The sequence below is a fragment of the Ruditapes philippinarum genome, unplaced genomic scaffold, assembly GCF_026571515.1.
Source record: "Ruditapes philippinarum isolate M1 unplaced genomic scaffold, ASM2657151v2 ctg7530_1_1_1_1, whole genome shotgun sequence".
NCBI lineage: Eukaryota > Metazoa > Mollusca > Bivalvia > Venerida > Veneridae > Ruditapes > Ruditapes philippinarum.
This window is the reverse complement of record NW_026856051.1, coordinates 27,924-53,329: the sequence shown is the minus strand read 5'-3', so window position 1 is coordinate 53,329 and position 25,406 is coordinate 27,924. Positions and strand designations below refer to the sequence as shown.

The 25,406-nt window shown below is 31.7% G+C and overlaps 1 protein-coding gene and 1 long non-coding RNA gene across 3 annotated transcripts in view; one reads left to right on the top strand and one right to left on the bottom strand.

Annotated features, from left to right (window-relative positions):
• The window catches only part of LOC132745258 (uncharacterized), a 53,417-nt gene that overhangs the window by 3,710 nt on the left and 24,301 nt on the right, over positions 1–25,406 (bottom strand). For both annotated transcript variants that reach the window (XR_009627814.1, XR_009627813.1), the window contains one exon: positions 18,270–19,392. This is a non-coding gene — a long non-coding RNA (uncharacterized LOC132745258). The remainder of the gene's footprint in view (positions 1–18,269; positions 19,393–25,406) is intronic.
• Positions 32–7,189, top strand: LOC132745257 (NF-kappa-B inhibitor cactus-like). Its single transcript, XM_060734124.1, has 2 exons — positions 32–253; positions 5,272–7,189. Exons 1-2 carry the CDS (start codon positions 227–229, stop codon positions 6,040–6,042), a joined length of 798 nt encoding a protein of 265 aa, XP_060590107.1. The 5' UTR covers positions 32–226; the 3' UTR covers positions 6,043–7,189.

Below are 25,406 nucleotides of genomic sequence, written 5' to 3'. Positions count from 1 at the left end.
TTTATTCTGAAATACTGTGTAAAGTTGTAGTATTAAAGATGTTATATTTACGCAGCCAACCGCATAAAGAGTGGTCAGACTTAATTGTTAAATGAAGGAGATGGAATAGCTTATAATGGATAAATATTGTGTGGATAACCATTACCATGTCAATCTTATAATCTATAAAGGCTTTCATTAACCGTTTCAAATTAACTAACATGCGGATGAATGCACAACGTGGGCGATGTCAGTGCGTTCGTTGACAATTGATGTAAGTAGTGCGCTGAGATAACGGTAGTAGGCGCTCCATTCATCTTAAAAGTACAAAACCACTCAAGGTCAGGGAGTCCTCAAAATTCTAACTTATAAGTGTTAATTAGTAAGTTAACAAAGTCACTGAAAGCAAAACTAAGAGTAAAAGATGTAACGGTTAGTATAGTGTTTAATAGGTATTATCAAAAATAAATTGGTCAAGAGTGCCGCGTATTATAAAACATTAACCTATGTAATGATCAACAATATTTTGCAACCAAAAACAAAACATTTTTCTAAACTGCTTATATTTAGACGGGTTAGACAACTGATTAAAGAAATGTTTTAATAAACATAAACCAAAGTTAGATTTAGCAGAAAAATACTGCAATGTGATTGGACAAAAAGTAATGTTGATCAAGACTAGCAGTAAGGAATATATACGACACTGTCAGTAATTACTTTCAGATCATCATTAAGAAAATAAAACAAATTGATATGGAAAATATAAAGGAAATGTCTCATATTTATCAATTTGTAACAAATCTATATTCATTTTGGCAACACTCGAACTGGACAATTTTAAGTGTTTATTATGGGTTTTGAGTGGGAAATACTTTTCTCGTCACTATCAAATCTAAAATGTTGTAACTATGGTGATATTTACTTGGTCATGCAGTATTTCAGGCCGGAACAACATCAGTGATGCTATACTGAGATTCTTTGGCCGGGTTGGAGAGTATTTTCCCTTTTTGTTTTTACTCTTCCATACTCTTCATACAACAAAAACGCACCGTTTCATTTATTTACTTATTTTTGTTTTAGTGAAACAAGATTGGCTTGAGTTATTAATTTACTCGAAAAAATTGTGCACGTTGATGTAAAAATTAGATCTAAGGTATATGTTGCCTCTTTGAGTAAAGAGTTGCATGGAGAGATAAAAATGGAATGAGTGCCAATTTGTTACATCATGGTCATGTGTCTTAGATAAATACCCTATATTTTCTGATTTAGCTCTGACGAATAACATTTTGTAATTTAAACTATGTTTTTCAATGACACACTAATTATATCTAACGGGTTTAATACCCACATGACACTATTTGGGTATCATGTTTCTAAACTCCATTATATGCTATTTATAGAAAAATGTGGTAAACCAGTTTAGTTTTGATTGGTCCTATAAACATTAATATTTTACTATATTTATTTTAAATAAAAAAGTTTTGAAAAAACAAATAAGATGTGAAATACTTTAAGCATGAATTGAAAATAACTTCCGTAATGGTATATTGTTTTGTTTCCTTCCTAATTACCACCATTGCTACGTCAGCTAAAACGTATTCTTGCACAATGAATAGCTTTCAATAATTGATATTATTTGAAATATGTTTTAAATTTAATAATAAAGTTACAACAGTAAACATGTAAAAATACTTTTCGAAAAAATATTTATGGGTTATTTTTTGGGCGATTGATAATTCTCTTTTTTAAAAACACCCGTAAATATTTGGATTTAAAAAAGAATAAAATTCATTGCCTTTGTTTCGTTTTTTTTTAAAAAAAATTTTTGTAGTTTTGTTGCCATTTTAATGTATGTAAAAGGGAAAAACAAAACGTTTTTTTGTCTTTTTTTCAAATTTGTTTATTTAAGGGAACCCCCTTGCAAAAAAATTTGAATGTCTTACCTTAATCATTACGGTTGCAAGGACATCTTTATGGGATCTTACATTCCTTGTCAAAAATTGAACAAAAGAGTATTTATAAAATAAATTTTGTGTAATAAGCAAAACATTTAACACATTCTGCTGTTCAGTAACAGTAAATGATGAAACTTCCTGTTAATAATCGTTCAAAACAGATTGGGGATTTTATATTTTAAAATTCCATGAAGATTATGGTTTTCCAGCTTGACCTTATAATAGATAGAACTTTTTATCAAGCTTAATTCCCGTTTTCTAAAAATAGGTTTTTAGATACACGTGTCCATTAAGCGTTAAATATATATATAACTGAATTACTTCTTACCTTGCATATATTATTGAAGGGTATTTATAGAAAAGGTAAGTTGTAGTTTCGTATGATAACTATATGTATAAATTATAACATAAAATTCTGTTTCCTGCTTCATTGCGATGGTGATCAATTTCGGTTCTAATTTTTTTAATTAATTTCTTTTTTTATTTTATCTTTTTATTTATTTATTTTTTTTGGGGGGGGGGGGGGTCTTTTTCCTTTTTGTTTTTTAAGCTATATTTTATTCATATATAAATTACTGTTTCACTCATTCGATCAATTATCGTGTAAGTCATTTGTAACAGGAGCGTCAGCCCCCTGAAATGACGGAAAACTTTGAATTTTTACAACAATGTGCTTTGAAAAGCCATTTTATGTCATATGTCGATATGAACGCACTTTATGGTAAAATTATGTAAAAATTTTAAAAAAGATAATATAGGATGAACATTTTTGCGTGAAATGAAATATATAAGCATGAATTTAGTATAAAAAAATTTGTACAGTAAACGTCAAGTGGAAGTTTTTGTCAGCTACTATAGTATTTTTTATGTTTTTGATATAACAGAAAAAAGGCAGGGTACATCTGACGGCTTTAGATACATCTGAATCGAAGGAACTCGGCACAGTGTTGGGATAGTCTAGAAAAAAATATTTACTGTATATATAATATATAGAAAAGTAATTCTAGAAAATATATATACTGCATATATAATATATAGAATTGTCTATATATTATATATATACAGTATATATTTTTTTCTAGAATTACTTTTTTATACTATCCCAACACTGTGCCGATTCCCTATGATCTGAACCACGCCTCGTCAACACTGTGTGCTAAAAGTCGTCATATGTTCTGGATTTTCAAAGAAATGGAAAATGAATGTTAAAATTTATTTTAACATGACATTATATCCATCATAGGAAATCCATAGCAACAAGAACCTGACAATACCTAGAGAAAAATGAATGCAACACATGTGTTATTTTGGAATGTAAGTGTGTATAATATGTAACTTAAGATATATATTCTACATGGGGTTGCTTAAAAAAGAATAGCTTGGGAAAAAAAGTAGAAGTTATAAAGCTTGCAAAATCGTATATTGCACCAGTGACTATTCTTGCAGCTTCTATCTGGATAGTTTGGTACTTTTTTAACTGTTTGTGTACAATTGTCCCATACTTTGTCACTATATTCCAATAACGGTCTAATAAAAGTAAAATATATAGTTCCAAATATTTTCTATTAAGTAAAATTTCCATGTTTTCGAGACGTACATTGATATATGGGTGTACCATATGCCTTTTTAGTAATATATTTTATTTTGTTTGCTATTTTGAATTGTTGTGTTGTTCATTTTTAAAGCAGGATGAGAAGGTTTAATTCTTCTACGAGAGAATATCAGAGGGTCTGTTTTGTTTGGATTGAAGTCAATTTACTATGTTGTTGGCAATGTATGATATTTTGTAAGTCAGTGTTGAATGAAGATGTTGTAGTGTTTGGTGTATCAATAGTTAAATATAAGTATGCAAGTGTCATCAGCAATTTGAAGTGACAACTGATTTGTGCAACCGAACTATTCAATATAGAAAAACTATATAATAATTTGAAATGGGAAACTCTATCAAAACGTAGGAAAAAAACATAAACTGATAACATTGTATAAAATTAAATACAATCTCACAACAAATTAACTCCGAAATACAAATAATAAACAAAACATCCATGCTAAAATTCTCAACATAAAGACTAATTTCTGCCACCGATAATTATTTCCGACGACGTAAAATCGAGCACTACTCTTACCAACTTCAATAGCAAACGTAATACCAATCTCCGTCTTTTATACACACTGGCCATAGACAATCACAAAAATTACACACCTTAGGATGTAGCTTTCGTAATTATGACCTCTTAAAAAATCTTTTATCAGTTCACCACGCTTAATTCACAGGCTGCGAAAACGAAATAACCAGCAATTATCTTCTCTATTGTCCTATTTTTGGTACTCTTATCCATTCTACCTTGTCCAATGACCTTTGCGGTCATAGAAGGTTTTCAAATATCTGCAAGACTTTATTGTCGCCACTCGACATTTTACGTTGTAACGGGTTGATAGTCCGGAATCGTCGTCAGCAATCTAGTCCTAGTGTTGTATGTGGGCAAAACTTTTAAATACAACAATATGCCATTTCGACTTTATATTACTTATCAAATTCAAGCCATTTTTTTCCAAAACCAAAGGAGATTAATTAATATAAGTATTTCAATAGTCTTGTTTTCATATCCATTTTTAAAAGTAATATGAAATAATAACACATGATATTTGTTTATATCCTAAATATTGTTTGTAATATGCATGTATAATTAAAATGTTGTGAATTAAATACTGTTTAAACTAAAATCGTACTTGTCAAACTCAAGCCATGTGTTTCTAAAACCTAAAGAGATTAGTTAAATATTCAGAGATTAGTTAAATATCCATTTCTAAAATGAAATAATAACACGTGATATTTATGTATATTAAAGGTTTATATCCTAAATATTGTTTGTAATGTGCATGTATATAATGTTGTGAATTTAATACTCTTTAAATTAATACCGTGAATTGCATTATGGTAAGTGTGTATAGTAAAAACAAGGGAGAGAGACATTCAGAGAATTCAGACCTCCCCCACCCCATCCCCACCAGCAAGGTTAGAATCAGATCATCTAACATAAACAGATAGCGCACATGGGTAGTGCAAGGAGGAACAATCCAATTTCTGTTATCAACTAAAGGGGAAATACTTAGAAGTCATTAGTACAGGCAAAAGATAATATTTATAAAACCTGTCGAAACAGCTTAACTATGACAGAATTCACAATTCATCCAGCGAATTAAAAAAGTGGAACTCCAGTAGTATATAAAGTGTTCAGTTTCCATGTTACTTCTCCTTAATTACTAGTTTCCTTATATTAATAAGAAAGTCCGTACACAAATGTATCTTCCTTAAGTATATGTTGTGTTGTTTCAGATTGTCAAAATGACAAGGATGAACGAAGATGAAGGAAATCATGGAACCAATGAAGCAACAGATATTGACGCTTCTAGAATATATTTAAGGGATGAAGATGGTGATAATCTCTTACATATAGCCATAATATTACGTGAGGTGACATTAGCCATGATGTTTATTGGTAAAGCACCATCAAACGCCTGGCTGTCTTTTGCAAATTTCTTATTTCAAACACCTCTACACCTTTCCGTATTAACCGATCAGCCAGAAGTCACTAGAAGATTAATTGTTGCCGGTGCTGAAGTAGATAAACGCGATAAGGACGGTAATACAGCTTTGCACATTGCGTGTCGCCAAGGACAACACAAAAATGTGCAAAATCTTCTTGAGCCTGTCAGATATCATGAAATCAAACATAATTCTTATGATATACCGTACCAAACAATTCCACAGGATTTATCCATAAAGAACTATGAGGGATTAACTTGCCTACATTTAGCTGCATCACACGGACATTTAGATAGTGTCAGTATGTTACTGGACAAAGACATAGACGTTAACCTCAAGGAAGGAAAAACAGGTCGGACAATATTACACAATGCTTGCCTTACTGGTGATTTAAATATTGTCAAATTCCTGTTAAGGCATCGTTCCTGTAATATAAATGCAAGGACCTTTGATGGGAGCACGCCATTTGACCTTGCACGTATTCGAGGTCATGAAGACATTTGCCTGATCCTTGCTGCTGCAGGGGCAGGATATGGAGAAGATTTAACAGACTCTGATTAAACGGTATCATAAAAGACTGCAAGTCCTTTTACATTCACAGTTGCTGTTCCGATTCAGGGAAAAGAAATTATTTAATATCTGACATTTATCTCAATCAGGGAAGGATTTTAGACAAAAATGTTCATACTTATAATTTTGATTCAACAAACAGTAAAACTGAAGTTGGAATATATTTATATAAATCCTAGTCGTGTACTTATTATATGTTAGTGATACTCTAAATACCTCATAGTTGTTATAAATACAAATGTTTTATATTAATCATCCACAGAAAAGTGCTCAATTAACTTTTACATGTAACGATTTGATAGGTTTCTACCATTATTAATTTTCAATGTATCTACATTCTGAGTATATATATTATACATTTCTTAAAGTTTGTCATTATTGCCAACTTGCTTAACCATAACTCCATATATTTTTATGTTTGTAATAGTCTTTGTTAAGCTTGTTTAGTATGTTATTATTTTGCACCATTTGTATAGGATAATTTTTGTTATAGGGCAATATATTGTGATATCAAACGTACAATAGATGGTTTTCATTCATGCATTTTTAATTATAACATATGTTTTCATTGGAATGATCGAACCATAATAAAGTGTTACTCTTTTGTTTATACAGTGGATACATGTTAATCATATTCATTTTAACAATTATTTTTCAGTTTGTCCATATTCATTAAATAAAATTAACACAAGTGTCTTTCCCTATCTAATTCATGTTTATTATTTAATACTTCTGACATTTCAGCAATAAAGTATTTTAAAACTTGCACATTATTTCCAAAAAAATACTTAGCGTTAGTACACTATGTTAATAAGACTTTAATAATACAAAAATATTTTTTCCTATGATTTATTGCCATGAACAAAATCTGATATCATAAGTTTTTTTGTTAAAATTATAGATGTTGAATTTGTCACTAACTTGTTTCCTAGTGCCATCATGTGTTCGTCAAATATTTTGATTATATAATTGTTAGATGTATTTAGAGGTTTATATACAATGTGATGATTTAATTTCCGAATCCGAAGCCAGTTTGTTTTGTTTTTTATCTTTAATACATCAAGATATTGTTACTGATGATAATTGTTGTTTGTTTAAAATCATCAGCTCATTTTATACAATAAACTTATAAAACAACGATTGCTGTTTTTATTTGCGAGATAACATATATTTGTAGTACAATATCTGACCATCCCAAGAGCGATACTAAAATTCTTAAAATAAAACAATCTCGGAATTAATGAGAAGGAAGTATTGGTATAAAATCACATAGTACACGCCTTAAAAATGTTAGGTTGTATGATAAATAATTTCTCCGTGTTCTACAGTTAAAGTATTGCAACCAATAACCCTTAGAAAAATGGAGTTAACTAGATGTTATCTATTTTATTTTATTTTCGTCGTTGTACATATAAGTACTTGTACTTGAAGCAATCAAATATGGTTTGAACTGAAAACCAATAAATCTGGATGATTGAGAAAAACCAAATAAACTTTCTTTATAACATTAAATAATATACTTGGCATTTGTTCTCCGGCTTCTATAAACTCTTATGTTGTTGAAGGTACTGTAATATTAAAACATGCCTTTCTTCAATAAGTTTACAAATGCGCTATTATTGTTACAAACAATGTCATACCATCTTAATATATTATTGAATGTTGTAACGAGGATGAGTCTATAACGGGCTTACGATAAATGATTAATATACAATTAATTCTACTCGACCAATCACATTAGTTTGTTCAATATGAATAATTTTAATCATTGTTTTTTATGTGTAATCATTTTTACGGCGAAATTCAAATAATACAAAATAATTAAACACCTAATTAAGAACATCAGTAAATACCAGAATTATTTTTTATATTTTATTTATGTGTCATTAATAAATACAATATCACATTCAAAACATATATAAAACATATACAATATAATACAAGGCGCCATTCTGTATTAAAATTATAAAAGACTTATACAAATTATATGGTTTAAATCGTTTACATATGGATTAAACACTAAAATATATACATTATCATTACATTGAAATATCTTAAATATGTATTCAACTTTAAAATAAGCACATTTACGATACAAAATGTACATTACATCTTACAGTCCTATTGCCAGCATTGATTTATGTTACAAGTTTTGGTTAGAACTATTTAGATGTTCTTCCCTCTAAAATATTAACTGACATTTTATCGTCAGACAAATATCCACCAACTGAACTTCATTCTTTTTTGTTTTGTTTTGTTTCGTTTTTAAGTAATAGAAATAAATGTTGGTTATATACACACAGATAAAAGTCGTCTATGTATAACTAAAATTTAGAATATCATTATATCTAGATCAACGTTAGATAAAAGCTGAATGTTAAATTTATTATATACTTATTAATGAAATATTGGGAAATATTGATGAAATAAAACGCGTATTTTCATTTTCACTGTCCAATTTGCTTTTCACTGCAGTAAAACATTTCTTTCTGTATTTTCAATGGACTAACTTCTTCTAAAGTCAACCAATACTCAAAGTTGAAGGGAAAGCCTTCAAATAAAATCAAAACGTATATAATAAACAGAAAATTCAAGTATTTTTTTTAAATACAGGACTTATTTTCATTTTGAGGTACGACAATTATTTTATTTCACTCGTGGCTACCGCCACTCATGAAATAGCAATTTTCATACCACTCGATGAAATTACAGAGAAACCTTGACTTTGCTCTATGAATCTAACTGAGAAATGAATACTACCAGCATTAAACAATAACACTAATGTCTAGTTTAGAAGATTCTTATTAAATTTAGACTCCATATTACAGAGCCAGGAACAATGTAAGTATTAAATTTATATTTAAAGCTTTTACATTAAAGGTGAGTTTTATAAAGTTGTCAGTATATATATGTGTAGTTTTAAGAGTATTAATGTTGTTGTTTACACAGACAGTAAAAGTATACCTATAAAATACATAACATCATACATATTGATACATTATATAAAACAGGCAATATGTAATTGAGTGTAGACCATATGCTTCAAAATAAAGCCCCCACATAAGTTACTATATTTTTTTGAAAGATACCAATTAATTTCAGGTCATGCATAAAGTACTGTACTTAGCATGTATGTTTAAAAGTATAAAATAATAGTTTGACTAAGTTTTTAGCTTCAATAATTCAAATACTTTTATATCACTGTTTTAAACATCATTTAAGCATACGATTACAAATGCCTCTGTCGTTCATTTGAGGTGCCAACACGTGATGTGGCAATGTAAGATGTCATTGATTTTTACAATAAAAAAGATCAATTTATTATTGTTTGACATATTCATATAATTCTTATTGTCTCATAAGCGTTACAATGTAGCAACACATGTACTTTGTACATCATTATGACCTATTTGGCATATACATGATGTCACTAAAACATTTTTCGTAAGTAAGTGCAATTCAAATATTGCCAAAAAAATAATATATATGTACCGTTTTGATACTGTAATAAAATATTTCTGGAAAACAAAATGTTAATATAGTTCTAACGTGATTTATCATGAACATACACGTGTATATAATAAAAGTAATATTTCGATCTAGAATACTTTATTATGTGCTATATATAGATATGGAAAATCAGATCATGTATCTATCACTCAGTACCTATTGTTTTGTGGTTTGTTACTGAATTCTGAATTCTATTAACATTTTAATACTTACTGATGAGACACAGATCTGCAATTACAAACAAATTCACTTGAGGACACAAAAATATTAGTGTTTCATTGTATCTGTTTATTTTATTATAAGTCAATAACACCTTGTATTTTGGCCATACAATATTCGTATATTTAACATATCTGGTCAGAATTAGAACATGGTTAATGTAAAAAATGTAAATAATAAAGCTAAAGTTATGAAGCCAAACAGTAAAGAGCGCTAGAAGTTTAAAATGGGAAATGATTATATATTGAAGAAGCTGTTGGTTACACATTATTTTATAACAAAGTGTATGGTAACACATTATTTTATAACTATCTTATTTTATATGAATCATTTTGACAAAGATCCCATATACCTACTGTGTATTATTTCAAACAAATTGGGGCGCGGACCTAACAACAGTTTAAAAGTACAACGTGGGTGGTGTCATTACGTTCTTTTCACAATATGTGGTGTGTTGCGATAAAGGTTATAAACGCTCCTTTTATATCATATTAATGCCAAAAACGATTTTAAGCACAAACTACTTTTTTAATGACTTTATCTCCGCGTAAATACATGTAGGAGTATTTCTTATGCAGATAATAACTAAAAAGATCTCTTGGAGTTTAGTATTTTAGTAATATTGAAGTATTGATACATGATGTCTTGGGAAAGTGTAGCGCCAAAATTGTACTATAATCATCTCTTTCTGGTACCATTATAACATTAATTAAAGATTAACTTTGTTAACCAAATAGATATATGGTGACTAGGAGAAGAGAGAACTGAAAAACGGTGACACTACCAGGTCCGATTTATAATTATCTCTCTTTTCCAATTTCTATTCAATTTCATTGTCTGGATCATTAAAGAAAATAATGCAAGGAATAGAATTGAAACTTTGAGCATAGATACAGTCACAGAAAGTACGGAACAGAAAGTAGATGTAAAAAATGTCAAATGAAGTGTCAACGCACTTAATATCATTTTACGCTGTATTTTTCTTTTTGCAATATTTTTTGTATGCAGCGTAACGAACACTAAAGGAATAGACTTAAAACACAGATAAGGGGACACTAATGATAAAAAAATTTAAGTCTACATATACCTAGCCCAAAACGTAGTTGGTTTAATGAATTTATTTTGTCTGGATCATATTCTACGTGACAATTTAAGGAATATATTCATCAACTTTCAAATTTGGGCGTTAAGATCTGTTCCAGTTATTTTAAGCACAAACAAAGTTTGAATAAACAAAATGCCACTTTGAAATCAGGAAATATTTGTAGAAAGAGAGGAATTTGGCAATTGACATTCCCCATATGGTTCAGTCACATGATTAATAGTTAATGTGTATTTCGTGAATAGAGCTGTGAATAAGTGACCTATGTACAAGGACAAAAAATATTAATAGAAAAACTCGAATGTTCTATAATGGTCATATATCTAGGATAAACCTGTAATACTTTAATATTTCGCCATAATTTGCATGATTCGGCAATTTTCAATAACATTTCGTAATCAAAACATCAGTAAACAAACTTTAAATACCTAACGGGTTAAATTTTCACATGGCAAAATTTACCACATAAATACCCGATATTTGGTATTTATAGAAAGGTAAATAGTTTAATAGGTGAAGCGGTTTTGATTGGTTCAAACAAATGTTACAAATATAGACATGAAATACGTTTGACTATATAATTCCCGACTAATCCATAAGTGGTTTAATTATATGTTGTCCAATGAAATCGTTCAATGTATCAAATTCTTTAATATTTTTAAAGATATATTTTGCTTAAATTCAGTTCCTATATGTAAATGTAAAATTAAAAAGTTTTAAGTACAAACAGACTAGATATGTCACGTTTATACGTGTACTTAATACAGGTAAACACGGTATGAATACCAACCCAGCAGCATCGTTCCACGGTTCGGCGGAAGCAGCACCATTGGGTTCCGACCACAGGCGTTCGGCACATTTGCTTTGTCAATAATGGTCAAATTATAATAAAATAATCCCCCCTTGATCATCAAGAAAAAAACTACTATCCAGCACTCGTTTATTTACTATATATAAAATATATACTTTATGTATATAACTTAACGCCTGCGGTTCCAACTATGTGCGAATACATATTTTCATTAAAAATATATGGCTTTTTTATTGTACATTTGTATCTTTTTTTATAAAGAAAATGCCAATTTTACTAGATGTATAATAGAGGAGCCATTTTTAATTTTCTGCTTCATATATTGCCATAAGAAACAAGGGTGCCATAGTCACAAAATACGCCCGTTTACGAAAGCTTTAGATGGAGATGGGGGCATTATGGATAAGTGTTATCTAGCAAGCAAGTTTTTATTCTTGGCACTGTGTTGTTAAATGAACCTTAAAACAAATCGGTAGGGAAGATATGCACAGGATGTGTGACCTTGACCTTGGTCGCAGGGACCTGAATTTTATGCACGGCACTCAGCCTCACAATGATGAACATTTGTGCCAAATTATATTGAAATCCCTCTATGCATGTAGAAGTTTTGCTCCAGACAAGCGTTTTTCTATGAGCTCTAACTGTGACCTTCACCTTTGACCTAGAGACTTGGTTCATGTGCAAAGCACTACGTCTCATGGTGGTGAACAATTCTATAAAGTAACATTAAAATTCCTCCATGCATGTAGAAAATATGTTCCGGACAACATCTGGATATTTAATCATCTCCAGTGACCTTGACCTTGCAAATATTAACCTAAATTAAATGTGTCACACCTGTAGTCATGATAGTTACCATTTGTGCTACAATCCATCAATAGATGATGACTAAATGGTCCCTATACACATCTTCAAATTTTTATCTGAACTTTGACCTCTATGTGTAACATTGACTTTGGTCGCAGGGATCTGAATTTTGCGTGCGACACTCAGCCTCACAATGGTGAACATTTGTGCCAAGTTATATTGAAATCCCCCTATGAATGTAGAAGTTTTGCTCCGGACAAGCGTTTTTCAATGAGCTCTAAGTGTGACCTTGACCTTTGACCTGGAGACCTGGATCATGCATGGAGCAATACATATCATGGTGGTGAACATTTCCATAAAGTATTATAAAAATTCTTCATACATGTAGGAGATATGCTCCAGACAAAATCTGGATATTTCACCATCTTTAGTGACCTTGACCTTGCATATATTGACCTAAAGTACATGTGTCACAGCCGTAGTCATGATAATGACCATTTGTGTTACAATCCCTCAATAAATGATGATTAAATCGTCCCTATACACATCTTCATATTTTTATCTAAACTTTGACCTCTATGTGTGACCTTGACCTTGGCCGCAAGGACCTGAATCTTGCGCGCGACACTCCGCCTCACAATGGTGAACATTTGTGCCAAGTAATATTGAAATCCCTCTATACATGTGGAAGTTTTGCTCCGGACAAGCATTTTTTAATGAGCTCCAAGTGTGACCTTGACCTTTGACCTAGAGACCTGGTTCATGTGCGCGACACTGCTCCTCATAGTGGTGAACATTTATATGAAGTTTCATGAAAATCCCTCCATACATGTAGGAGAGCTGAACTGATATTTACTTGAAAATTAAAATATAATTAAATTTCTATGAGAAAGTATTTACATTTGATAAGGTAATTACTGTATGATCTTTATGAACAAATACCAAGTCTACAGAACACCATAGTTATCACAGTTAAGAATCTTGACCAATGAATGAAACATGTGTAAATAAATGTTACATTCTTTAGAACATACTCAAGTCCAAGAAAGAGGATTATTTTATGCCCTTTGATTAAATTCTATTTTTAGAATTGAAAGTGAAAGTAGATCAAGGGAGTAATTGTGTAGTTCAATATATAACTTGTGTTAAATTTACATATAGGTTTTACAACTAATTCATAGAATTAGTATTGCATAATCATTCTTTATGGACTTGTTTACACTTGTATAATTAGAAATTGCACTCTAATTCAATAGGGAAGTTAATATAGTATCAAAAGCGGGCATAGTCTTTATAATGTACCTTAATCTTTTGTGTTTCTGATTCATAACCCTCGCATCAATATGTACAGGCACACTACATTGACGTCTCACTCCTTGAATATACTAACTTCTTCTCTCAATACTTTTTTTCTCTATCTCGAACTATTTGACCCTGTCTAAATGATGTGACAATGAAGTTGTGTCCGCAAGTAGACTCTGACAATCTTAGTGCCAATCACGAGACACTGTACCGCTCACAAATCGTCGCTTTTGAATCTCATTTGGTGCCTAGAGGTAATTAGAGTTGAAATTCCCTCTATGAGACTACAGTGGGGAGAAGTTTTGGCTCTCCACGACAAGCATTTTATTTCAGAATACCTGAGCTCATTTATTAGTGTGACTCGACATTTTTGACCTCATATGAGGATTCGGTTCTGTAGTTCTGCCGCACTTATCATTAGCTGCCTCATGGGATTGGGTTTCGGTGTAGGATAGACATTATTTCGTTATTTTATGTGTGTCTTACTTAGAATCTGGCTAATTAAACATGAGGAGACTATGCTTACGATTGACAATATGATTAGGACTGTCCGATCAGCCTGCTGAACACGCCGACGCACGCCGCCCATGGCGCGTGTCCCATGATATCGTCCTGTTTTTCAACGGCTAGGATAATAATAAGTACATCACTCATGTATTTTTTGGAAAGTCAGTTTTCTATATATTTGTTGATATATTATAAAGATTGTTTTATTTAATGGTACGTATAGTACAGGTCGTTATCCTTAAATTTGCTCCGTTCTACACCATAAGGTTATTGTAGCTTCAAGTATCCAAAAATTGATTGAAAGATGGTATGTTAAAATCAAATTAGAAATTAGGAAGCAACACATTTTTTGCACTATTGGGTAACTAGTGTAGGTACTAGTGGGTCAATATGCCGTGATATATTGTTATTCTTTTCCTATCACTAATGAAGAGAAGGCAGAATGGGGACTTTGCGCTACATGATATCCGGTATTCCTAGTGATGAACAACTTAGCCCATGGTGCATGTAGTTCACACTGGGGAGGCATTTCGCAGTGAAAAATGTCTCCCATGTAAGGTATTGGTATTGTTTCTAAAACTTCATCAACATGATTTATTACTATAAATGATTTTTTTAAATAATAACCACATGAAATCATAGTGGGCAAGAGATACAATTGTTTATAATACGCGGGTTGGCAAAGTATCGTTTTTAAGCAGAGAGGCAACTTTTTTTGCTCTTGCTTATTATATTTGATTTCTCTTAGGCCAATTGCTTTGTGTGTCTCTCGGGTCACTCTTGATAATTTAAAGGGTGTTGTTTGGAGTTGTTTGTCTGGTATAAGGGATATGGGTCTAGCGCGATAGTTCATTAGACTAAATTTAGCCATTCTCATTGATCGACTCCAATATAAAGTCGTATATCGTCCTGCTATATGGTATTTTTCCAAGTCTAATGAAATTACAAAACCATTAGAACGGTTGAGAGGTGTAATTATTATATTATGACAAGCTAAAGCAAATATTATATCTTTTATTAAGGGAAAATGAAGAATTGCAACTTTTAGAAAACTAGAATGGGACTAAGGGGATAAATTTATGGGCTGTATCGTCCATGTATTGTTTAGCTTGATATGCATCTCATTTAATTGTTTTGGTGTAGATCTAGATAATATTTCAAAAGGAAATACATTTTTCATAATGGATTATCTACAATATGTCTATATATCAATGGACTAGCGAATGTAGAACTATTCATAGTAGCTTTCACATTTCTGTAAGAAAGCGCCTCTCTACTAGTAAATGTTAAGTTATTTAAAAAGTCTCCATAACTCGTAAACAATACCGGTAAAAGGGTTTTGTTTCAAAGGATCCTTCTGTACTTGAATTAGGTGTGTCTTAAGGTATAGTAGAAATATCACCATAACGCTATCTTGTCAATTTTGTGTTATCAGTGTTGATGTATAGTGCCCAATATTAGGGCTCATACTTATAATTGTATTACTTGGTGTTTGAATATAACTTTTGATATAAATTGGATTTTAGATATGCACTTGCTGCGCTACAAAATGATTCATGTTATTTTATACTAATCTGTTAATAACTGATAGTTTGTTGCGGTAATTTATTGGTATATGAAACTTAGTTCACACATGGTTTGTGGGTAAAGTAAAAAATATAGGACAATCACTGAATTCACCGCAGAGTAGAACGAGGGTCACAGTATTATTACGAGGTGGATGATATTTTTACTGCTTACTCACGCATGTGTTGATCTTAATTCTTAATTACCGAACAAAAATACTGGAGATAGCATCTGAAGTTAGTCAACGTAATCTACAGAGACTTTGCCTACACAACAATACATAAAGACGACAAGAGTAATTCGTTTATATTACTAAATCTGGTCCTTACAACTATTTAAGTTTTAAGTGTACTTTACCGTGGTAGGTTTTGCCGTGCATGAGAAAGTGCTCTTCTTTAAAATTCTTTTATTTCTATATACAGCAATGTTGATATAGGGATAGTCTACGAAGTGCGAATTAATACTTCACAACTCAATTAGCATTAGAGATTTATTTTAGGGATAGAAGCAAAACACTAAAAACATTTAACACGGTTATGACTGTGAAATCTGGATCCTTCTGTTATCAGAATACATATCCTCTAGACATAAGTATGTTTGATCTTAAAATACACGAATAGATGGTATCTAAGGGCTCTGGTAGGTGTTTCCGACCAACTCTGTAACGTCATTTCACTGTTAAATTTTGTTAGAATATCTCTTGTCTGTCCTGCATGCTGTAAATCCTGTTTTTGATCACATATGATCTATCACATTGCAATTAATAATCGCGTTGCAAACAGGAGTGTCTCACATTTTTTGATATTTCTCAGGCAAGGAAGAGAATATTTAATATTGCAGGGTGCAATGCAACTAAATATAGTATATGAGTGAGTGTGCATAAGGTGAGTGGATTACCAGAGGTAGATATATTAGAGATGTCTATTTTGCGCGTCTTAACAATTAGCTAGGAATGGGAAGAATAGAATCGAGAATAAAAGGCAGCCAATATTTATTTCAATATTTAGAGTTAGGAATCGACCACGTGACGTGCTTATGACAATACCGTGTTATCTATGTAACAGTAGACAAGATATTCGCTTAGCTACACGCTGGTACACTCTTGAATTATAACAGTTAAAAATAAAGCGTCTCGTGAAAGGTATTCAGGTTCAGCACTGACCTTATGGGTAAATTAGCATCTTCAACGATCAATTGAGGGTGATGAAAAAAGGACTAATATTGTAAGCGATTTAACATAGTTCATTATGGAGTTACAGATGTGACTTCGAGATGAATTTACATTGAAACTGGTGAATTCCTTAACTTTAACTTTTTATTGGGTTAGTTTAGTAATATGTTATAGTTAACAGCGTAACTATTACACGAACAATAATTCATAATTTTCGGACAATTTTACTCAACATAATTATTCAAGTGTACCATACAAAAGGATTGGGCAAAACGTTCTAACAACATTATTGATTTGGACCCTTTCCTGTAAACTCATATTTTACGAAGTATCCTATGAAAATTTTGGTAGATAGATATAATTAAACTACATCTCTGAAATTGTACTAACGCTAGAATCTCATTTTAAATCACTCACCCCGTTCCGGATTTCGGCTGACTCCATAAATATCGGTAAATATGCACGCAAGTGCATATATTTTGACGTGGGCTCATTAGCCAGTATAATTATCTCAAACATAGTGAATTAAGGGCACGCGCATAAATGGTTAGCGGGTTATAAGGGATACTATACGTTGCCTAGCATGCAATGAAAAATGACTCTTATTTCAATACGGTTTCCTTCTAATGATTTGGGTATTTATGATTAAATAGATTATAGTTAAAATTTCGTGTCAAGTTCATAATGTGAATTTATTGCACTCGTTTGAATAAAATAGTATACAAAATTTAACTGCTAGCTCTCAGGAAGGCTCGCATATAACTTCAATCTTATTGCAGGACTCGTGCAACTAAGTTTCATGTATGTTCATATTCATTACACGCAACATGACTTATCGTCAATTCATTTACTCTGTGAAATCGTTCTGAAATTTTCGGACTGCATGGCTACGGTTATCCATTATTCGTTCAAATGACATGCAAAATAATCAACGGCTCAATTTGTAGACGTTTACAAGTTAAAAAATACATGTACTACAAAAATCATTAAGAAGAATCGTTGATTAATAAACCCTTGATAACTATCATACCATCAGAAACACATTATCATGCAATAGTACGCTTGCGTAATTTAATGAAAAGCTATTCATATACAAGCCAATGTTCGCCTCTTTGCTGGCAGCTATAGCTGATTTTCAATGATCCTACTTTTACTATACTACCACTCTTAACTCTGATCGCTGTACCCTCTCCAGCTGGGTGGAAGAAAACAGAATATCTTACCTTGACTCGCAAAACTGGCAATTAAACCTATCCAAACCTAGAGATGAATAGGGAAGCTCTTAAGGAAATTACACATCACAGCCATCTCGGCGTATTTTCCTCTTCCTATCTCAGACGGAGCATTCACATTTATTATATACACGTATCACAGTAATGCGAAGCTTGATCGTCTCTTACTGGAAAAAAATGTTTTCTTAAGTTGTCCACTATATGAATATGGTGGTGAAACCTTCGATAACTGTACCGCCTACGAGAAGGAAACTATCGAAAAATGTTCTGGTTGAGACAGCTGTTTAGAGGATTGTGCACAACAAAAGGTGCAAATTACCAAACCCATGTCCTATATAGGATGGGAATCCCTTGAATTTCATTATTAAACCAAAACACAAACTCGTTCTTTTTTATAAAATGACTAAAATCTGGGTCCGCTTTATCATTCTGAAATGCTTATAGTTCCAACGAATGAAACATCACACAATTGACGACATCAAAACTGTTTTAGACCTCCCAGAGTTCGTACCACGCTATATTTTAACTCCTTTTTGCCGTCCACAACTGGAACCTCTAACAATCTTAAACTCTAAAACTGTATCGCTATTTAAACAGAATATCTCCCCTTTCATTCAAAATGTACCGTAATATTCTTACTCTGGTAAAAGAACCCACCGGATTTTACACACACTTCCGAAGAACAACTTCTGCTCATTGGCCGAAAATCTTTTATCTATCATACCTTCACATCTTTGTGTTTGTGGACAAAGTCACTTCTTCTTTATCAACACATAAGAGCTTTGTCGATAAGCTGTATATCAATGTACAGCCATGTACTATTAAATAGTATACTGACTTACAGAAAATGTATCTTTGCAGATCACATATATATTGAAAGATCGAATTGGAACGCTTCGACTAACAATTAATTTTCAATTATCGATAAAGATTAAATCACTGGTCATTTGTTCTGGTTTCTTTTTGTTGTTGTTGTTTTGTTTTTTTTATCTCCCTTTGTCTTTCTATCTGAACTCACCAATATAACTTCTTTCAACAGTTTATGTATACTTAAGTATCTAATATAAGTCAGTATCTTCTTCTGTTGCGATGTAAGATTAAACACAACCCATTACTGAAAAAAATGAACTTATGAATATGTAAATAGAATATCTATTTTGATGGTCAACAAAACAATGTGCAAAATATTTTAGTGTTTTGTTATATATCATAAAACCAAATTGCTTTTTGGAAATTTTATTTTATACATTGTATCTTATATTTATTTCAATAATAAAATGTTTTTATGTATAGTTATGATTCCAGAAACTGTAATGGTTAAGTTGGAATGTAATATTTTGCTACATATTCAGATGTAAATGTATTAGTATTAAGTTTGACATAATAAACATAATAAAATATAATTGTATCAATATTTATTTTTTAATCCTGCAACATATGTATTCATTTAAACTTTTATCGTTCACCAATTAAATGGTGGTAACACTTGAATTATATCTTTCTGGGAATTTTCGTACATTTTACATATTTTTAATATTGTCTTGCTCTTTGTATATAACATATCATTATTATTATTATTATTATTATTATTATTATTATTATTATTTTGTACCATATTATTGATAAAAAGTATATAGGTCTACTATTTATACTGGTATAAAACGTATACAATAACCTTGATGCGTATTTGATTTTTTTTTCATTCCACTTTATATAAACACAATCATAATCTTCAGTATTTGTTAAAATTATAAACGCTAAAGTTGGTACTAACTTCACATTAAATAATTAGCTCTTACTGATGTTTACTGATGCCATTATGCATCATGTGTTATAATTACACAAATAAACCCTAACCCTAGGTTTTCTTTGTTGGTCAAGTTTTACAAATACATTACAATACTATATAGTATTTGTCCTCGTTGTTTTGAATAACAAATATATGTACTATCTGCATACATTTATGTCAATTGTAACATCTCTATAGCACAAATCGTATCTTTATTTAGTATTCAACATTAAAAGCATTACAATACTGAATAAACCTAGAACACTCAGAGATAAGAAAGTCGTGTACTAAAAAATTGATAAAAACAAAAGAAATGTATCATTTGGTTATTCTAATACAATTTGCTTTGAAATAAAAATGTTGATAAAGTTCTAAATGATATGGTATGAGCATTTATATGATAAATTATAATATTTTATTCTAGAACATTTTATTATCTGCTATATAAATATATGTATATGTAATATCGGATTATGTATCTCACATTATAAAAAATTTCCTTTAGAAAAATTTTTCCGCGGTTTTTTGAATGTTAAATTTTTGTTTAAGCCGGTGGGTGGGCGGGGAGGGAGTTTGCTTTTCACGTCCGTCCCTTTAAAAACAGGCTCAATAAAACCCGAGCCCCCAAACTTTTTTCCAAATTTTGCTGTTTTTGGGGCTTTTCGAAAGGGGTTTTTTATTTTTCTTTTTTGTTGCTAATTTTAAATCCCAAATACTTCAACATAAGTTTTTTTTTAAAAACCCTTTCCCTTTATAGCCCAAGTCATTTTAATTTAATTTATTTACTAATTTATTTGTCATTTGTTTGTTACTTTCTAGTCGTTCTTACTAAGAGTTATATCATGTTTAATTTCCTTTTCTCATTACAATAATTTCAGTACTAGTTCAAACCATTGTTAAATATCATACCGTTATATGACAAGAAAGGGTGTAATAAATGTAACGAATAATATTCATCTTAGATGACCAATCATCTTCACTTGTCCTATATATGAAGAATTGATACCTATTGTTCATAAAGTATGTGCTTCTTTTGGTTTCTATGTCATTTTCATTGCGGAGATATCATCCGCTACAAATTTAACACTACATGTTACTTGTTTAATTGTTTGTAACTATGTCACATATAAATGAGGTCACCATAGTAAACAAGGGTGCCATAGTCACAAAATACGCCCGTTTACGAAAGCTTTAGATGGAGATTGGGGCATTATGGATAAGTGTTATCTAGCAAGCAAGTTTTTATTCTTGGCACTGTGTTGTTAACTGAACCTTAAAACAAATCAGTAGGGAAGATATGCACAGGATGTGTGACCTTGACCTTGGTCGCAGGGACCTGAATTTTATGCACGGCACTCAGCCTCACAATGATGAACATTTGTGCCAAATTATATTGAAATCCCTCTATGCTCTAACTGTGACGTTCACCTTTGACCTAGAGACTTGGTTCATGTGCAGGGCACTACGTCTCATGGTTGTGAACAATTCTATAAAGTAACATTAAAATTCCTCCATGCATGTAGAAAATATGCTCCGGACAACATCTGGATATTTAATTCATCTCCAGTGACCTTAACCTTGCAAATATTAACCTAAATTAAATGTGTCACACCTGTAGTCATGGATAGTTACCATTTGTGCTACAATCCATCAATAAAATGATGACTAAATGGTCCCTATACACATCTTCAAATTTTTATCTGAACTTTGACCTTCTATGTGTAACATTGACTTTGGTCGCAGGATCTGAATTTTGCGTGCGACACTCAGCCTCACAATGGTAAACATTTGTGCCAAGTTATATTGAAATCCCCCTATGAATGTAGAAGTTTCGCTCCGGACAAGCGTTTTTCAATGAGCTCTAAGTGTGACCTTGACCTTTGACCTGGAGACCTGGATCATGCATGGAGCAATACATATCATGGTGGTGAACATTTCCATAAAGTATTATAAAAATTCTTCATACATGTAGAGATATGCTCCAGACAAAATCTGGATATTTCACCATCTTTAGTGACCTTGACTTGCATATATTGACCTAAAGTACATGTGTCACAGCAGTAGTCATGATAATGACCATTTGTGTTACAATCCCTCAATAAATGATGATTAAATCGTCCCTATACACATCTTCATATTTTTATCTAAACTTTGACCTCTATGTGTGACCTTGACCTTGGCCGCAAGGACTAAATCTTGCGCGCGACACTCGCTCACAATGGTGAACATTTGTGCCCAAGTAATATTGAAATCCCTTATACATGTGGAAGTTTTGCTCCGGACAAGCATTTTTCAATGAGCTCCAAGTGTGACCTTGACCTTTGACCTAGAGACCTGGTTCATGTGCGCGGACATGCTCCTCATAGTGGTGAACATTTCTATGAAGTTTCATGAAAATCCCACCATACATGTAGGAGAGCTGAACTGATATTTACTTTGAAAATTAAAATATAATTAAATTTCTATGAGAAAGTATTTACATTTGATAAGGTAATTACTGTATGATCTTTATGAACAAATACCAAGTCTACAGAACACCATAGTTATCACAGTTAAGAATCTTGACCAATGAATGAAACATGTGTAAAAAAATGTTACATTCTTTAGAACATATTCAAGTCCAAGAAAGAGGATTATTTTATGCCCTTTGATTAAGTTCTATTTTTAGAATTGAAAGTGAAAGTAGATCAAGGGGAGTAATTGTGTAAAATAGATAAATACAGAATCCCTTAAGAAAGCCCAACACGGCAAAATTGAAAATGTTGCAGGCTCGGTTTGATTGAGCCTGTTCATGGACGGTACTGGAAAGTGCAAGTTACCGTCCACGCCCCCTAGCACCGGCTTAAGCAGAATTAAACATTTAAACATGAAATAGTAAAATTTTGAATTTAAAAACATCCGCAGATGTGTTCATACGGCGGTTATCATGGAACCTTCAATGTGACACTTCCGTGCCATTCCATGAAAAGCGGCGTATGGTCCCCAGGTAATAAAAAGCGTGTGCCCTAAACGAGAAAACAATGGGCGGAACTAAATAAAATGGAATTTTCAAAGGGGATCAGAGGTTATGAAGCCTGCGTATCACAGATAAGACGTCAAAAGACAAATTTAAAAAGCAGGCAGCATATCTTAAGGGTGATTCAACATTATTGTAAGTCATTTATGAAAAAGTAACTAACTTTGTTGTCGCCCTTTGATTAAATTTTATTTACAAAATCTGGATATTTCATCATCTTTAGCTGACCTTGACTTGCATATATTGACCTAAATTATATGTATCACAGCCATAGTCTTGATAATGACCATTTGTGTTACAATCCTCAATAAATGATGACTAAATGGTCCATATACACATCTTCATATTTTCATCTGAACTTTGACCTTATGTGGTGACCGTTGACCTTGGCCGCAAGACCTGAATCTTGCACGCGATACTCCGCCTCACAATGGTGAAATTTGTGCCAAGTAATATTGAAATCCCTCTATACATGTGGAAGTTTTGCTCCGGAAAGCTTTTTTCAATAAAGCTCTAATTTGTGACCTTGACCTTTGACTAGAAACCCCTGGTTAATGGCCCCCGTCATGTCCCCCATAGTGGGAACTTTTCTTTTAAAAGTTCTTTAAAAAACCCCCTCCATACATGTAGAAGATAGGGCTCCGGAAAAAAAGGACGCCCCCCGCCCCCCGCCGCCGCCCCCAGGGGGCTTTCCCCATAAACGTCCCTTTTTTTCAAAGGGGTTTTAAAAAAAGGTTTTTTAAAAGGACAATCACACTTACTTTTTCAGTATTTTTAATTGTCCGGTAATCCCCCGGGGGTCAAATATAAATTTTTTGCTTTTCATTATCAATTTAATGTGTTTTTATTCTAAAAATACTTTTGAAAATTTTAGTTTTTTAAAAAGTTTTTTTACCCCACCCAAACCCGAAAAAGGTGGTCAAGATTTTTTTCTAAAGGAGATGGAATAGCTTATAATGGATAAATATTGTGTGGTTAACCATTACCATTATATAAAGGCTTTATTGATCGTTTCAAATTAACTAACATGCGGAAGAATGCACAACGTGGGCGGTGTCAATGCGTTCGTTGACAATTGATGTAAGTAGAGCGTAGTACAACCATACTAGTACAAAACCACTCAAGGTCAGGGAGTCCTTAAAATACTAACTTATGAGTGTTAATTAGTAAGTTAAGAAAGTTACTTAAAGCAAAACGAAGAGAAAAAGATGTATAGGTTAGTGTTTAATAGGTATTAACAAAAATAAATTGGCCAAGAGTGCCGCGTTTTATAAACCATTAACCTATTTAATGATCCACAATATTTTCAACCAAAAACAAAGCATTTTCTTAACTGCTTATAGTAAGACTGGTTAGACAACTGATTAAGTAAATGTTTTAGTAAACATTAACCAAAGTTAGATCTAGCAGAAATTTGAAAAATACTGCAATGTGATTGAACAAAAAGTAATTTTGATCAGTAAGTTAATCTAGACTAGCAGTAAGAAATATATACACATTGTTAGTACAGCAATGCAATGACTTCAAAATCATCATTAAGAAAATAAAACAACTTGATATGAAAAAATAAAGGAAATGTCTCATATTTATCAATTTGTTACAGAACTATATTCATTTTGGCAACACTCGAACTGGACAATTTTAAGTGTTTATTATGGGTTTTGAGTGGGAAATACTTTTCTCGTCACTATCAAATCTAAAATGTTGTAACTATGGTGATATTTACTTGGTCATGCAGTATTTCAGGCCGGAACAACATCAGTGATGCTATACTGAGATTCTTTGGCTGGGTTGGAGAGTATTTTCCCTTTTTGTTTTTACTCTTCCATACTCTTCATACAACAAAAACGCACCGTTTCATTTATTTACTTATTTTTGTTTTAGTGAAACAAGATTGGCTTGAGTTATTAATTTACTCGAAAAAATTGTGCACGTTGATGTAAAAATTAGATCTAAAACGTACATACAAATCTTGGGTGAAAAAATTAGCATTTTAAAAACAGAATATGATTACAATATTTGTCGTAAAAATCACAAACACAGATTTAAGGTATATGTTGCCTTATTTGTTGCATGGAGAGATAAAAATGGAATGAGTGCCAATTTGTTACATCATGGTCATGTGTCTTAGATAAATACCCTATATTTTCTGATTTAGCTCTGACGAATAACATTTTGTAATTTAAACTATGTTTTTCAATGACACACTAATTATATCTAACGGGTTTAATACCCACATGACACTATTTGGGTATCATGTTTCTAAACTCCATTATATGCTATTTATAGAAAAATGTGGTAAACCAGTTTAGTTTTGATTGGT